The sequence below is a fragment of the Eretmochelys imbricata genome, chromosome 23, assembly GCF_965152235.1.
Source record: "Eretmochelys imbricata isolate rEreImb1 chromosome 23, rEreImb1.hap1, whole genome shotgun sequence".
Classification (NCBI taxonomy): domain Eukaryota; kingdom Metazoa; phylum Chordata; order Testudines; family Cheloniidae; genus Eretmochelys; species Eretmochelys imbricata.
The window spans coordinates 13,188,513-13,205,134 of record NC_135594.1 but is presented as its reverse complement, the minus strand read 5'-3'; the positions used below and the strand labels follow the sequence as shown (position 1 = coordinate 13,205,134).

Below are 16,622 nucleotides of genomic sequence, written 5' to 3'. Positions count from 1 at the left end.
GAAAACAAGCACAGACTGGTGGGATCGCATAGTGTTGCAGGTCTGGGACGATTCCCGGTGGCTGTGAAACTTTCACATGCGTAAGGGCACTTTCATGGAACTTTGTGACTTGCTTTCCCCTGCCCTGAAGTGCAAGAATTCCAAGATGAGAGCAGCCCTCACAGCTGAGAAGCGAGTGGCAATAGCCCTGTGGAAGCTTGCAACCGCAGACAGCTACCGGTCAGTCGGGAATCAATTTGGAGTAGGCAAATCTACTGTGGGGGCCGCTGTGATGCAAGTAGGCAACGCAATCAAAGATCTGCTGATATCAAGGGTAGTGACCCTGGGAAATGTGCAGGTCATAGTGGATGGCTTTGCTGCAATGGGATTCCCTACCTGTGGTGGGGCCATAGACAGAACCCATATCCCTATCTTGGCACCAAAGCACCAAGCCAGTGAGTACATAAACTGCAAGGGGTACTTTTCAATAGTGCTGCAAGCACTGGTGGATCACAAGGGATGTTTCACCAAGATCAACGTGGGATGGCCAGGAAAGGTACATGACTTTCGCATCTTCAGGAACTCTGGTCTGTTTCAAAAGCTGCAGGAAGGGACTTTCTTCCCAGACCAGAAAATAACCCTTGGGGATGTTGAAATGCCTATAGTTATCCTTGGGGACCCAGCCTACCCCTTAATGCCATGACTCATGAAGCCATACACAGGCAGCCTGGACAGCAGTCAGGAGCTGTTCAACTACGGGCTGAGCAAGTGCAGAATGGTGGTAGAATGTGCATCTGGATGTTTAAAAGCACGCTGGTGCAGTTTACTGACTCAGTTAGACCTCAGTGAAACCAATATTCCCACTGTTATTACTGCTTGCTGTGCACTCCACAATATCTCTGAGAGTAAGGGGGAGACATTTATGCTGGGGTGGGAGGTTGAGGCAAATCGCCTGGCCGCTGCTTACGCACAGCCAGACACCAGGGCTGTTAGAAGAGCATAGGAGGGCGCCGTGCACAACAGAGAAGCTTTGAAAACCAGTTTCATGACTGGCCAGGCTACGGTGTGAAAGTTCTGTTTGTTTCTCCTTGATGAAACCTGCCCCCCCCTTTTGGTTCACTCTACTTCCCTGTAAGCTAACCACCCTCCCCTTCCCCTTCGATCACCGCTTGCAGAGGCAATAAAGTCATTGTTGCTTCAGATTCATGCATTCCTTTATTAATTCATAAGACAAATAGGGGGATAACTGCCAAGATAACCCGGGACGGGTGGTGGAGGAGGGAAGGACAAGGCCACACAGCACTTTAAAACTTATTTAATGCCAGCCTTCTGTTGCTTGGGCAATCCTCTGGGGTGGAGTGGCTGGGTGGCCGGAGGCCCCACCACCACATTCCTGGGCGTCTGGGTGAGGAGGCTATGGAACTTGGGGAGGAGGGCGGTTGGTTACACAGGGGCTGTAGCGGTGGTCTGTGCTCCGTATTAGTTTGATCTTCCAGCAGCTTCAGCATTGAATCCTGCCTCCTCTCATCACGCTGCCACAACCTTTCAGCTTCAGCCCTCTCTTCAGCCCGCCACCTCTCCTCCCCGTCATTTTGTGCTTTCCTGCACTCTGACATTTTCTGACTCCATGCATTCATCTGTGCTCTGTCAGTGTGGGAGGACAGCATGATGTCAGAGAACATTTCATCGCGAGTGCATTCTTTTCGACTTCTAATCTTCACTAGCCTCTGGGAAGGAGAAGATCCTGTGATCTTTGAAACACATGCAGCTGGTGGAGAAAAAAAAGGGAGAGTGGTATTTAAAAAGACACATTTTATAGAACAATGGGTACACTCTTTCACAGTTGCTGTTAACATTACATACATAGCACATGTGCTTTCGTTACAAGGTCACATTTTGCCTCCCCCGACCGTGTGGCTAACCCCTCTCCCCACCGCATGGCTAACAGCGGGGAACATTTCTGTTCAGCCACAGGCAAACAGCCCAGCAGGAACGGCCACCTCTGAATGTCCCCTGAAGAAAAGCACCCTATTTCAACCAGGTGACCATGAATGATATCACTCTCCTCAGGATAACACAGAGAGATAAAGAAAGGATGTTGTTTGAACACCAGCAAACATACACTGCAATGCTTTGTTCTACAATGATTCCCGACTACGTGCTACTGGTATGGCATGGTAAAGTGTCCTACCATGGTGGAGGAAATAAGGCTGCCCTCCCCAGAAACCTTTTGCAAGGGCTTTGGGAGTACATCCAGGAGCGCTTTATGGAGATGTCCCTGGAGGATTTCCGTTCCATCCCCAGACATGTTAATAGACTTTTCCAGTAGCTGTACTGGCCGTGAATGCTAGGGCAAATTAATCATTAAACACACTTGCTTTTAAACCATGTACACTATTTAAAAAGGTACACTCACCAGAGGTCCCTTCTCCGCCTGGCGGGTCTGGGAGGCAGCCTTGAGTGGGTTCGGGGGGTACTGGCTCCAGGTCCAGGGTGAGAAACAGTTCCTGGCTGTCGGGAAAACCGGTTTCTCTGCTTTCTTGCTGTGAGCTATCTACAACCTCATCATCATCATCTTCCTCGTCCCCAAAACCTGCTTCCGTGTTGCCTCTCTCTCCATTGATGGAGTCAAAGCACACGGTTGGGGTAGTGGTGGCTGAACCCCCTAAAATGGCATGAAGCTCATCATAGAAACGGCAAGTTTGGGGCTCTGACCCAGAGCGGCCATTTGCTTTTCTCGTTTTCTGGTAGGTTTGCCTCAGCTCCTTAAGTTTCACGTGGCACTGCTTCGGGTCCCTGTTATGGCCTCTGTCCTTCATGCTCTGGGAGATTTTGACAAATGTTTTGGCATTTCGAAAACTGGAACGGAGTTCTGATAGCACGGATTCCTCTCCCCATACAGCCATCAGATCCCGTACCTCCCGTTCGGTCCATGCTGGAGCTCTTTTGCAGTTCTGGGACTTCATCATGGTCACCTCTGCTGATGAGCTCTGCACTCACCTGCAGCTTGCCACGCTGGCCAAACAGGAAATGAGACTCAAAAGTTTGCGGGTCTTTTCCTGTCTACCTGGCCAGTGCATCTGAGTTGAGAGTGCTATCCAGAGCGGTCACAATGGAGCACTCTGGGATACCTCCTGGAGGCCAATACTGTCGAATTGCGTCCACACTACCCCAATATCGACCCAGCAAGGCCGATTTCAGCTCTAATCCCCTTGTCAGGGGTGGAGTAAAGAAATCGGTTTTAAGAATCCTTTAAGTCGAAAAAAAGGGCTTCGTTGTGTGGACGGGTGCAGAGTTAAATCGATTTAATGCTACTAAATTCAACCTCAGCTCCTAGTGTAGACCAGGGCTGAGAGTCACGTCTGACTGAAAGTTGCGGGGCAGGACCCCGCCTGGGCAGACCCATTGTGGGAAGCGCACGGAGGGGCAGAGGATGCTGAATGCTCTGAGGTCAGGCCCAGGAAGGTGGAAGCCATGTTAGCTTCTTGCCCTGGAGACAGGCTGCTCACAGAGAGGAGACTTCCCCAGAGTCCTGCCTGGCTTCATGGGGAGCAGTTCCAGAGCATCGCCCGGGGACTCCGTGACAGTCCCATCCCCTGTCCCCCCCATTAGGTCTCCATCCCCCCAATTCTGCCCCCTGTCCCATGTCCCTTCACCACCCTTGTGTCCTCTCACACCCCTGTCCCCTCCCCGTTCTGCCCTATCCCCATCCCCTATCCCCTCACACACCCCAACCTCCCTCCCTGGGGCAGAGAGGGGTGTAGGGTGTTGTGGGGGCAGGAGACTGAGGGGAAAGAAAGTGAGGGACCCAGGACTGAGGGGGAAGGAGTAGGATGGTGGTAGTGAGACAGAAAGATGCTGAGGGGTGGAAATTGCAGCTCCCTCCTGGGGGCACTGTCTGCCCCCTCCCCCCTTACACCCTCAAACAATCCTGGCCCCCGGCTCTTACCTTTGCGGGGAGCCTGTCTGCCCCCAAACTCCTGCACCCATCCCGACCCCTCTCCCCTCAATCCCCTTCCCGACATCCCCAACCTACTTCCCTCAAACTCCCGGCTCCCCCCAGCTGGCTTCCCCCAAATGCCCGCCATGGGGGGCCCAGAAGGCCTGGCAGCTAAATCATTCTGGGCCCTGTTGTGTTCATGGAGACGCAATAAAGGGCTGGAAGTGCGAACACGCCCGAGCTCCTGCCCCACATTGAACAGGGTTAATCACAGGCTGGGGCACAGTCCAGAACCCGCAGCCTGCTCAGCCCCATGGCAAACCCCCCATTGACCCCTGGGACCGGCTGTGACAGACCCAGCAGAGCAGGAACCAGGGAGCCGTGGCAGGCGCCATGTGAAACGAGGGGTTTGTTCCAGCTCCGGCCCCATTCGCTGGAGCGAGTCTCTAGCCGGAAAATCCCCCGGGTTTGGACCTCTCCCCGCTGGCCCCGGAGACACTAGCAACTGTCCTGGGGGGCAGAGGAGATGGCGGAGCTGTGAAAAGTCCAAGCCCATTTCCTCCTGGGTTGGGGGTTCAGCCAGGGGAGGGGTGATGGTGTGGGATGAAATCGAGCGTGGGCTGGGGCTGGGGAGGGATGGAACCAGCACCCAGACCCGGGTGGGAAGAGGCTGAAACGGTGACTCAGCGACTGGGCCCCTCACCCCATGACCAGGCGTTTGTTATGGGTTTAATTGTCCAGGCTGGTGGGGAGTGAATTCAGCGCTGGGGCCGGAGCCAGCTGGGCATCCTCAGAGTGGGGTCAGCTAGGGGAACATCCCCCTGGGAAAGGCCCCCTGTTCTGCAGCCCCCCTGGGGGCAGGGATCCCCCTTCCTCTGCCCTGAATCTCCAGCAGCTTCTGCTCCCCCTGGCTGGGGAACCCCGCAGTGACTCCATCCCCGCTCCCCAGCCAGGTGTCCCCTCTGCTGGATCCACAGCTCAGGGCAGAGCCTGGCTCTGAGCTCCCCATTGGGGCTGAGCCCTTCTGAGTATCCAGCTGGGTGTGGGGCTGGGAGCGGGGATCCTGAGCCGGGCCCCTCACCTGCTACTACCAGCTCCATGGAGTCGCTGGGCTCTGACCAGACGGACAGGTCGGATTTGATGCTATATCGGCAGCTGTAGCTCCCTGCATGTCTCTGGCTCACGTTGTGGATGAAAAATTGAGCCACATCCTCTGGGGGGTCTTTGCCCTGCCGTGCTTCTGGGTGTCCAGCTTTATACAGGAGGACCCTCGCTCCCCGACACCGACACTCACACCGGACGGTCACGGCTCCCCCCGGGGCGACCCCCCACTTGGGTGCAGGGAGATGTTGGGTTTGGGGTAGCTGGGCTCTGCAGGCAGGAGGAGACAGGCCGTGAGACACAGACCCCGGCACGGTCACTGCACCCCGTCCCCACAGCCCAGCCCCAGTGATTTCCGTTCAGGTGACATGATCACATATCCTGTGAGACTTCATTACCCGCTTGCTGGCACACAGGTATACAGGAAGTCTCACAAGTAAACAGAGCCGTTTACAACCAATTGTCCTGGTGAATGGGAGCCATCAAGATTCCAAACCACCATTAATGGCCCACACTTTGCATAATTACAAGAGGACCTCGGAGTTATATTTCATATTCCTAGTTTCAGATACAAGAATGATACATTCCTACAAATAGGATGACCACACTCAGTTGATTATAAGTTTTGTAATGATACCTGACAAGAAAACTTTTGCATAAAGCATATTCCAGTTACATCATATCCACTCATATACAAATATTTTTATAAAAATATGGAGTGCAATGTCACACCGACCTCATTTCCTCCCGGGTTGGGGGTTCAGCCAGGGGAGAGGCGGTGGCGTCAGGGTCCCTCTCTCCGGCCGCTATGCTCAGGATGTCTCCGCAGATCAGGGCCCAGACGGCCCGGGGGGACCAGGAGAGGGGGCCTGGCAGCCAGGAGGGTGAAGCGAGTCTCTTTCTTTACGGCCCCCAAAGGGTGGTGGGTGGCACAGCCTGTCCCCGCAATATTTTATCTACCAATGAGGCCTCGTTTCCAACACCCCAATTTTGGGTCACGCATTTCTCCTCCCACCCTTTTCCCGTGTCCAGGTGGGCCCCAGCCCGGCCCGTGGGGTCTGTCCGGCGGCCACTCGGGTTGAACTAATCCCATCTTTCTGTCTCGCCAACTTTCCCCCCAACGTTCATTCGTCCAGGTTCTCATGACGCTGCCGGAACTTCTCACTCATCTTCATTGGCTGCGACATTTGGAGGCTCAGGTATCACAGCCGCCCCCTGCGGTGGGGAGATTTGGGGGGCAGGAATTCTGGGGGGGGTTCTACAATAGAAATACAGGGAGGGGGAGTTCTAGGGAGAAAGGAGAGACAGAAAAGGGTCTGGGGGACCCCGCTATAGAAAGAGGAGGGGGACAGACACTGGGGGTGCAGTAAGTGCCGTTATTCCAGCGCCAGGGCCAGACGCAGCCTCCCCACACACAGGGGGATGGGAGCTCTGTCTAGGGATGCTGGGGGGAATGGGATTTTGTGGGATGGGGGGAGAGGCCCAGCTCGGGGCTGGGCGATGAGCCCTGGTGGTGCTGGGGGATTTAACTACCCAGCTGCGGGTTGGGAAAGTGCTAGGGCCTAACGCACCCTGCCCAGTGAGGTCCTGGCTGGACAGGGGATGATGGCGGGTGTCTGAGAGGGAGACCATAACTGGGGGTGGCCAGTTTAGACTCGATGGGGACCCGCAGGCAGGAGCTCCTGCGAAGCGGCAGGTGGCAGGCGGGTGGAGTGACCGTGGCTGTGAAATTCCAGGTGCCCAGCCCCAAGGAAAGGGAGTGGGCAGAGCGGGTGGTGCTGGGAATACAGCCGCAAAGGGGCTAGTTATTGAGTGCCTGGCCCCCCAGTGCTCTGGGCTCCCCACAGATGCAGGTGGTGCCTTCCCCGTGCTGAGTCCTGCTTCATCCCTGCTCCCCACTGGCAGCCCTGGGCAGAACCAGCCTGGCTGGGCCAGTGAGTGGGACCCCATCACCCTCCAGGGGCTGCTCCGTAGGGAGGCCAATGTGCCCAGCCCAGGGGCAACTCCTCTAGCTGGTACTGCAGGGGCTCGTGCTCACGGTGTGACGGGTTCAGTCAGAGAGACACCCTTCGGACTGCCACCTGACGTACTGAGATTACCTCTGAGCCATTTTCCACTGCCACCTTGAGACTCCAGAACCCTGCCTTGTTGAGACAGACACACTAGTCTGCTCCAAACACAGACCCAGGTCTGGTCCACACCCCCAAAGCTGGAGGCTTTAACCAAACCCCACTCAGCAGGACACCTATCTCCAGCACCCAGACACCCAGCGTCCAATGGGATCCAAACCTCAAATAAACCCATTTTACTCTGTAAAAAGCTTAAACAGGGTAAACTCATAAATTATCCACCCTCCATAACACTGACAGAGAGATATGCACAGCTGTTTGCTCCCCCAGGTATTAATCACTTACTCTGGCTTAATTAATAAACAAAAGTGATATTATTAGGTATTAAAAGTAGGATTTAAGTGGTTTCAAGTAATAACAGTAAGTTACCAAGCAAAATAAAACAAAACACGCAAGTCTAATCCTAATGCATTAAGAAACTGAATACAGGTAAATCTCCCCCTTAGAGATGTTCCAAGAAGCTTCTTTCCCAGACTAGACTCCTTCCTAGTCTGGGCCCAATCCTTTCCCCTGGTACAGTCCTTGTTAGTTTTAGCTCAGGTGGTAACTAGGCGATTCCTCATGTCTGGCAGCCCCCTTTGTTCTGTTCCACCCCCTTTTATAGCTTTGGCCAAAGGCGGGACTCCTTTGTCTCTCTCTGGGTTCCCACCCCTCCTTCTAAATGGAAAAGCACCAGGCTTAAGATAGATTCCAGTATCAGGTGACATGGTCACATGTCCCTGTGAGATCTCCTTCTTCATTACCCACAGCCGGGTCCCCACGTCCACAAGAAGGCTTGCAGGTAAATAAACCATCTACAGTAAATTGTCACACACGGCATCGGGGGGTCAATCCTGGGGAGCTGCTGTCAGGTCGGAAGCTTTTTTGGCCGGGGGGATTCTCTGAGGCAGGGGTATTTCGAGGCAGGAAGGTTTGTGCTGGCATCTCAGTCCCCCGAGGGGAAGCGGCTCGTCCCCCGGGGAGATTCTCTTCCCAGCATGGCCGGATCTAGACTCCTGGGGGCACAGAGAGACAGCGGGTTAGAGGGGCCTGTGTCACCCTGGGCCCAGGCCCTGGGGGGAGCAAGGGCCTCAGAAGGGGGGATCACCTCACCTAGGGCACCTCCCTCGGGCGGCTGTAATAGGCTTCAGCGAGGATCAGCCCCAGGACAAGCAGGACCACGGCGCCCAGCACCAGGCGGGCGATGTTCGCGTTGGAGAAATCAGGGCACCCTAGGGGGGCTGATGAGGGGGGAAGGGAAGAGTCACTTGGCAGCTCGGATGGGGACATTGGCTGCTCCAGGATTAGAGCCCCCAACACCCCGTCCAGCAGGACCAGCCCAGCCCCCCTCTGTGGGTTTCCTAGGCGCCATGGCTTTGGAGACTCCCTGGGGCCGGACCCCCAAGGGGAGGCCATGTGCTGATGCCCCAGGGACCCTGAGCCTCAGTTTCCCCAGTGAAGGGGGCTCCCAGGTGGACGAACTGCCCCCGAGACACCTGGCACCCCAGGACCAGGCCAGGGGATAGGAACAATCAGAGCCTCAGGGTCTTAGCCCCCACAACAGGGAACCACCCCAGCTCCCTGTCCCCATAGGACCACTCTGTCCATCCCCACACGTGCCTCTGCCCCAGCCTGTCTGCTGTGCAGTGAGCCCATCCCCGGGGTATCTCGGCTGCTGACACACACAGCCAGGCAGTGCACACGGGGGGAGGCTGGAACATCACACGCTGCCCTCCACACTCGGGTGGTGCCCAGGGCCCTGGGGACCAGGGCGCAGCCAGAGGGGGCAGAAAATCTATTGGGGGAGGGTCAAGGGGTACTATAGACCCCCAGTGGGGGGAGGGGAAGCAAGAACCAAGGGAATTCTGGGTAATCCTCTCTCCTATTGCCAGGGGGATCTCATGTGGCCCAATAATGGGGGGTTATTTCCCCAGGACTCTGGCACCAGCCGGGCCCAATTTCACAGCCCAGCCCCCCAGAGCCTGTCCTTCCCCTGGCATCCCCCAGCAAATTCCAGGCAGTGGCCTGCAGAGCAGGAGGCATCGGGGGAGCTCTGGATCCGGGGCTGTCCCTCCCCGTGATGTCTCAGCCCCACCCACCCCTGGGCACCATGACCTGTTTCCACAGTAATTACCCACCGCCCCAGACCCAAACTCCTCTATGGCTCCCAAGAACAGGAGCAACGCAGGGGAACATCCCCCTGGGAAAAGCCCCCTTCTCTGCAGCTCCCCTTGGGGGAAGGGATGCCCCCGCCCTCTGCCCTGATCTTCCAGTGGCTCCTGCTCACCCCCGGCTGGGGAACCCCCAAGTGACTCCGTCCCGGCTGCCAGGCCGGGTGTCCCCTCTGCTGGGCCCAGGGCTCAGAGCAGACCCTGGTTCTGAGCGTCCCATCAGTGCAAAGCCCCGGAGAATCCAGCTGGGTGTGGGGCTGGGTGGGGGGACAGAGGTTCTCCGGTCTTGGGCCTACAGTGGGTGGGGGCAGAGAGTAGCAAATGGGTTGCGGGGCTGCAGTGGGGGGACGGAATGGGGCGGGACCAGGGAAGGGGCAGAAAGGGGTGGAGCTGTGGGCGGGGCCCCAGGCCAAGGAGGCAGGACAGGAGAGGGAGGGCAGGTGAAAAGGTGGGGAGAGACTCCCCCTTGCTCTGGCCCAGGGCCCCAGGAAACCTTAATCCAACTCTGCCCGTGACTTAACATCACTCGTTACTGTCAGTCCCGGGGAGGGGGGTTTGTGGCTGGGAATGCAGCTGGCTGGGCAGCCCCTGGGCCCTGATTCCTCTGTGCATCCCCAGTGCGGGGGCAGCCGGGGGAGCATCCCCTGGGAAAGGCCCCTGCTCTGCAGCTCCCCCTGGGGGCAGGGATCCCCCCTCCCTCAGCCCGGAAACTCCAGGAACTGCTGCTCCCCCCTGCCTGGGGAACCCCCAGTGACACTGTCCCCGATCCCTGTCCACGGGAGTCCCAGGGCTCTGGGCAAAGCCTGGCTCTGAGCATCCCATCTGGGTGCCGACTGTCTGAGGGTCCGGCTGGGAGCGGGGACGTGGAGCCGGGCCCCTCACCTGCTACCACCAGCTGCACGGGGTGGCTGGGCTCAGAGGAGTTGAAGGGATCTGATGGGGGCCGGTAGCTGCAGCTGTAGCTCCCTCCGTGCTGCCGGCCCACGGTGGGGATGCGGAACTCGGCCCCGTCCCCAGCAGGGTCCATGTGTCGCGGCGGGTTCAGGTCTCCAGCCTTGTGCAGGAAGAACCTCACGTCCCGCCGCTGCCCCCAACACCGGATGGTGACGTCTGCCCCTGCGGCGGTGACCCCAGTGGGGCTCAGAGAGATGGAGGGTCTGGGTAAGCTGGGATCTGCGCACAGGAAACAGGCTGTGAGAGCCAGACCCGGGCACCCACCCAGCCCCGGCCTCCAGCTGCAGAAGAGAAGAGTGAGGGGGGATTTGATAGCAGCCTTCAACTCCCTGAAGGGGGGCTCCAAAGAAGATAGAGCTGGGCTGTTCTCAGTGGCGGCAGATGACAGAACAAGGAGCGATGGTCTCAGGTTGCAGTGGGGGAGGTCTCGTTTGGATATTAGGAAACACTATTGTGACTGTGCCCCCATAAGGCTTTATGAAAATATACTTGTCAATGTATATATGTGTGACAAGGTGGGACTGTTCTTAATGTTTCCTCTGAATTGTGTGGGGGTGCCTCAGTTTCCCCTAGGCAGTTCTAAAGTATCTAGGGGGTGGGATAAGGGTGTATGATCATTGCAGAGCCCTAGAGGGCAGGTGTGTGGAGGGGTCTGGACACAGAGAATGGCTGACACCCTGTTTCCTGGCAACTGATGGCCTGGCCCTTCCCCCCTGCAAGGTGAGAGCTAAAGGGCTGGAGAACAAAGGAATCAGGTGACCTCCTGGCCCCAGAACGGGACAAAGCCCAAAGGAGGAGGGGCTGGAGAGAGTTTAACTTTGGGGCTGGTTGGAGAAATGGAGTGAAGGGCAGACGTGGTTGTCTGGCTCACTGCCCCCAAAATGGACCCAGCTGAGGGGTCCGGTTCTCTGCAGCCAAAAGCTCTGTGTTAGACCATGTTCCTGTCGTCTAATAAACCTCTGTTTTACTGGCTGGCTGAGAGTCACGTCTGACTGCAAAGTTGGGGTGCAGGACCCTCTGGCTTCCCCAGGACCCTGCCTGGGCGGACTCGCTGTGGGAAGCGCATGGAGGGGCAGAGGATGCTGAACGCTCCAAGGTCAGACCCAGGAAGGTGGAAGCTGTGTGAGCTTTGTGTCTTGAAGACAGGCTGCTCACGGGAAGGCGACTGCCCCAGAGTCCTGAATGGCTTCATGGGGAGCAGTTCCAGAGCATCCTCTGCCCCTCCGTGCGCTTCCCACAGCGAACATATCTCTGTCAAGGTTATCACCTACTGAATCTATTCATCCTATTTGTATGCATGTGTCATTATCGTATTCGAAGTTATGAGTATTGGCTGCGTACTTGTTTGATTCTGAGTAGGTTTTAGTGAAGCAGTTGGTCAGCTTCCTGAGAAAGGACTATTCTCAGTAAGTGCCCAATCAAGAAGCCCTTAAGCCAACAATGAACTTGAAGATGCCAGTCCACATCTGGGCTTTCCCAGGAATGTGGCGTGGCTGATCATAAAGGAAAAAAGGACAAAGAACAAAGGACAGTAACTACAGGGGATGGCAGTGATAGCTGGACCCAGACTAGAAGGAGATTTGTCTGTAAAAGGAAACTTACTGGAACTGGTGAGGTTTTTATCTGTTTTCAGTTTGATTAGACATAGACATGTGTGTTTTATTTTATTTTGCTTGGTAATTCACTTTGTTCTGTCTGTTACTACTTGGAACCACTTAAATCCTACTTTCTGTATTTAATAAAATCACTTTTTACTTATTAATTGACCCAGAGTATGTATTAATACCTGGGGGGCGGGGGGGCAAACAGCTGTGCATATCTCTCGATCAGTGTTATAGAGGGTGAACAATTTATGAGTTTACCCTGTGTAAGCTTTATACAGAGTAAAACCAACTGATTTGGGGTTTAGACCGGACTGGGAGTTGGGCATCTGAGTGTTAAAGACAGGAACACTTCTGTAAGCTGCTCTCAGTTAAGCTTGTAGCTTGTGGGACGTGGTTCAGACCTGGGTCTGTGTTTCTGGCCCGGCAAGCACGTCTGGCGCAGCCAGGCAGGATTCTGGAGTGCCAAGCTGGCAAGGAGGGCAGGGGCAGAAGTAGTCTTGGCACATCAGTTGGGAGCCCCAAGGAGGTTTCTGTGATCCAACCCGTAACAACTATTTCACTAGCAGAGTGGTGAGGCACTGGAATGGGCTCCCTAGGGAGGTGGTGGAATCTCCCTCCTTAGAGGTTTTTAGGGCCCGGCTTGACAAAGCCCTGGCTGGGATGATTTGGTTGGCGTTGGTCCTGCTTTGAGCAGGGGGTTGGACAAGATGACCTCCTGAGGTCTCTTCCAACCCTAATCTTTGATGATTCCCCGTCTGGCCCTGGCATGGGCGGATCCAGGGGCCCCCTGGCAGAGATTCTCTCCCAGATTCCAGAGTCCCTCTGACCCAGAAACCTGGCCCTGTGACCTGGGCTCCCAGTCCCACACACATGGAGCCGCGGCTGCCTAGTTCTTGGGGTCCTCATACGCCGTGTGTGGCCCCTGCCTCATTCACTGCATCCGCCCCCCCACGAGCACAGGGCAACTCAGAGGCTGCTCTCTGGAGCCTGGCACTATAGGGCCTGAGCCCCACACAGGAAGGAAGTCAGCCCCCGGGAGGCAGTGAGGAGTCTTTGTCCCCATTCTACAGGGGGAACCTGAGTCACAGTCAGATTCACTTTCCTTCGTGAGCTCCCAGGGGCAGCGACGGTCTCTTCACTCTGTGTTTATGCAGCGCCCGGCTCAAAAGGGTCCTGACCATGGCAGGGGCCCTACATGCTCCCCGAACACGAGGGATCCAGTGCTATTGAGGCCAGTGCTTGCAGAGGTCTCCCCTAACTGTGGGCATCTCGGTTTGTGGGCGGTCGGTCTGAGATCCCCCAAGATTGAGGCCCCCCGACAAAGAAGGACACTTTTGAAAACCGTCATGTGCTCCCATCACACAGAGTCTGTGGCCGCGCCAGGAGAACAGAGGGGAGGGGATCACGGGATTAAATAGCGACTCACGGTTCCTACACACAAGGGGCAGCGTTAAAGTCCCCACTCCCCGGCTGGGCGTCCCCACTGCGGGCTCAGGGCTCAGGGCAGAGCCTGGCTCTAAGCGTCCCATTAGCACCGAGCCCCCGTGAGGGTCGGGCTGGGGGTGGGGCTGGGAACGGGGACGCCGAGCCGGGCCCCTCACCTCTCACCGCCAGATCCACGGGGTCGCTGGGGGACGACACGGCGAACGGCTCCAATCTGTTCTGATAGGAGCAGCTGTAGCTCCCCCGGTCCTCCCGGCGCACGTTGCTGATGGGAAACACAGCCTCCAACCCCTTCGAAGCCACAGTTTGGAAATGGCGTCCCTCTTTATTCAGCACGAACCGCACGCCCCGGTGCTGCCCCCGACACCAGACGGCCACAGCTTCCCCCAGGGAGACCCCCCAGCTGGGGCTCAGGGAGATGCTGGGTTTGGGGTAGCTGGGCTCTGCAGGGGGAAGCAGACAGGCCGTGAGACGCAGGCCCCGTCACCCAGTCCTGGAGCCCGTCCTCACCACGCGGCCTCCGTGGGGGTCAGACCCGGCGGCCCTGGGGACGGGCTCCTGGATGCCTTTCCACAGGTGCCCAGAGTATCCTCTGAGCCCTGGGCTAACAGCATGAGACACGGAGCAACCCCAGCCCCTGGGGGCCCAAAGCTCTGCTCCCAAGTGGGTGACACACCAGTCCAGTCTCTAGGGGTCCATTCACGCCCTGGCTTCTCTGCTGGGAGGGGACTTGGAGCCAGGACTCCTGGGTTCCGTCCCTGGCTCTGGGAGGGGAGAGGGGTCTAGTGGGGAGAGCAGGGAGGTTGGGGGCCAGGACTCCTGGGTTCTGTGCACATGTAACGGGACTGTTGTCCCCTTACTGACATTCACTCGGGGTGTTTTGGTTGCTAGCTCCCAGCACCAAGGGGAAGGGTCGATGGGAATCCAGGACCCTGAGACCGACAGTCCCAGGAACGATGGGGAGAGGCCAACGCTCCAGGTGAGCCTGATTGCCAGGGCCAGCGGGCTAGTCACGAATCCAGGGGGTCCCGTCCTCTGGGTGAGCTGGAATCGCCTGGGGCAGACAGAGCGGGGCCGAGCTAAGGAGAAAGCAGGGGCCCGAGGTGAGCTGGGAGCACCCAGAGCCGGGCCAGCCAGAGGGGCCAGAACAGCAGCCCGGGGAGGAGGTCCGTGCTGGGAGCAGAGTCAACGCAGCAGCCCACAGAGCAGCCCTGTCCTGGGAGCGGAGCTGAAGCCACCGGAGCCCAGAGACGCTGGCTGTGACGTCCCCGGGCCACAGAGCGGGGTGACGGGTTTTCCTTTCACCTTCCCATTTTTTTCCTTATTTTTAAAAATTGATTCTTGTGTAATAAATTGTCTGTAATGATCAGGGGGTCAGGGAAGCGTCCAGTGCAGAGAGAGCACCCGGGAGAGGGGACACCCTCACCCCTTCCTGAAGTGACCACAACAAGGTTGGGGGGTCGAGCCCCCCGGGAATCTGGGGCCCAGCCTTGCCGGGGTTACGAGGACTCTGCCACACTGGGGGGAGGAAGGGGAGCCCTCGAGGTCAGGCAGGCCGCTGGGTAAAGGGAGTGGGAGCGAGGACTCAGATCCTTTCGCTAGCCAATCCCACCGGGGCGGGTATAAGCCAGGAAAGTTCCCCACAATAGGGGGACCGTTCCCCCGCTTACACACAGCACCACCCCTGACTTGTAGGGGACTGTGCAAGTCTCTCCTATCCACTGAGGTTTATAACCTTCAGCTCCGCCCGTCACCCCCTAACTGATGTGTTACCTGGGAAAGGCCCCCCTGCTCTGCAGCTCCGGCTGGGGACAGGAATCCCCCTCCCTCAGCCCTGAATGTCCAGTGGCTGCTTCTTCCCCAGGCTGATAAACCCCCCAGTGACTCTGTCCCCTCTGCTGGGCTCAGGGCAGAGCCTGGCTCTGAGCGTCCAACAGTGCAGAGACCCACCTTTCCCCAGGCCTTGGGATCGCGGGGTGGGCGGCTGTGAGTGCAGGGGAGGGAGGTGTTGGGGCGGGGGCTGATCTGGGGGGCTTGTCCCCCATGGCTGCACTGACCGTGAACATTTTGGTTACCCCGAGGGGATCTAGAGCCCACGGATGGGCCCTGTTAGCGTTTGTATGAGCTGAAATAAATCCACATTCCCCCCACCCCGCAATCTTCCCAGCCTGGGGGGGCAGGACACTAAACCAGTGGATGGTTCCCATCCACTTTGTCAGACCCCGGGAGCGAAGGTCGGCTCCTCCTTACTCCCTGGTGGGGCGGGGCAGAGAGGATCTGGGACGGGTCTGAGCGCCCAGGGGGAGTTTGTGTTGAGTTTTGGGTAACGTTCAGGACTCAGATTCCCTCCCCCATCTTTGATGTTACTGTTTTCCCCCCAGACTGATACTCACCTCCCCACGCCCCGCTGTGACCAGCCAGCCAGCAGCCTGGAGAGGAGACGGCTCTTTAGTGACCAGTTCCCAGAACAACTGGATCCCGCACCCTGGTCTCATTTCACCCCACCCCACCCCGCCATGGGCACAAGCCCTGGTCTAAGATCCCCCCTCCATGAGCAGACGCCCTGGTCTCAGATCCACCCCTCCATGGACACACGCCCTGGTCTAAGATCCCCCCGCCATGGGCACACGCCCTGGTCTCAGATCCACCCCTCCATGGACACATGCCCTGGCTCTGTTTGATACTTACCGAGGAAGAGGACGGTGAGAGCAGACGCCATGATGGGGCAGTGGGGGGCCCCTCAGTGCTGCCACCAACACCCCAGTGCTGAGCTCCACTGAGCTGAGGCCCGAGTGCGAGCGGAATGAGGAACTGCGCTGGGGGCTGCAGCCCCAGGAAGCCCGTGATGCGCTCGGCCCCTTTCTTCCCCATCAGCTGGTTTCTCTGCAATCTCCAGCCCAAATCTACCACAGTCAGAGCAAAGCAGGCTCCCTGAAACACCCAGCAAACCACATCCCCTCCTGCAGCTCCCTGGTCCCACGCCACCCCGCATCACCCCCCAGCCCCACATGGGAGTTGCCCAGTCCGGGGACCAGCTGGGAACAGGGGAATCTCAGGAGGTGTCAAGAGGTGTCCAGGCTGCCCTGAGCTTTTCCAACAGGCCCATCTAGCCTCCCTGGAGCAGCAGCTCAGAGCAGAGGAGGGCTTCTACCCCCCCACACACAGTGCCCCCCACAAAGAAACCCTCTCCCAAGGAGCGGGACAGAGATTCCTTCCTGACCCAGCTGGGCCCAGGCCCAGCCCTGGAGCATGAGGGTGGAGGGACCTGGCCAACCTCCTTCTCAGGTACCATGGCTGCACACGCCGTTCTTAGCTGAGTGAT

At 57.6% G+C, this 16,622-nt stretch overlaps 2 protein-coding genes across 2 annotated transcripts in view; both read right to left on the bottom strand.

The window, feature by feature from the left end:
• LOC144279333 (alpha-1B-glycoprotein-like) overlaps positions 1–6,207 on the bottom strand; it is a 118,968-nt gene extending 112,761 nt beyond the window's left edge. Inside the window, 2 exon segments of the mRNA XM_077840805.1 lie at positions 5,001–5,339; positions 6,186–6,207. Coding sequence (XP_077696931.1) covers positions 5,001–5,339; positions 6,186–6,207 — 361 coding nt within the window.
• A 1,021-nt stretch (positions 6,208–7,228) lies between these two features.
• On the bottom strand, positions 7,229–16,019 carry LOC144279332 (alpha-1B-glycoprotein-like). The gene is made up of 4 exons (XM_077840802.1): positions 15,989–16,019; positions 13,459–13,743; positions 10,182–10,472; positions 7,229–8,144 (listed from the first exon to the last, which is right to left on the bottom strand). The coding sequence occupies exons 1-4, from the start codon at positions 16,017–16,019 to the stop codon at positions 8,137–8,139; spliced, it is 615 nt and encodes a 204-aa protein (XP_077696928.1). The 3' UTR covers positions 7,229–8,136.
• Between the last annotated feature and the right edge of the window lie 603 nt (positions 16,020–16,622).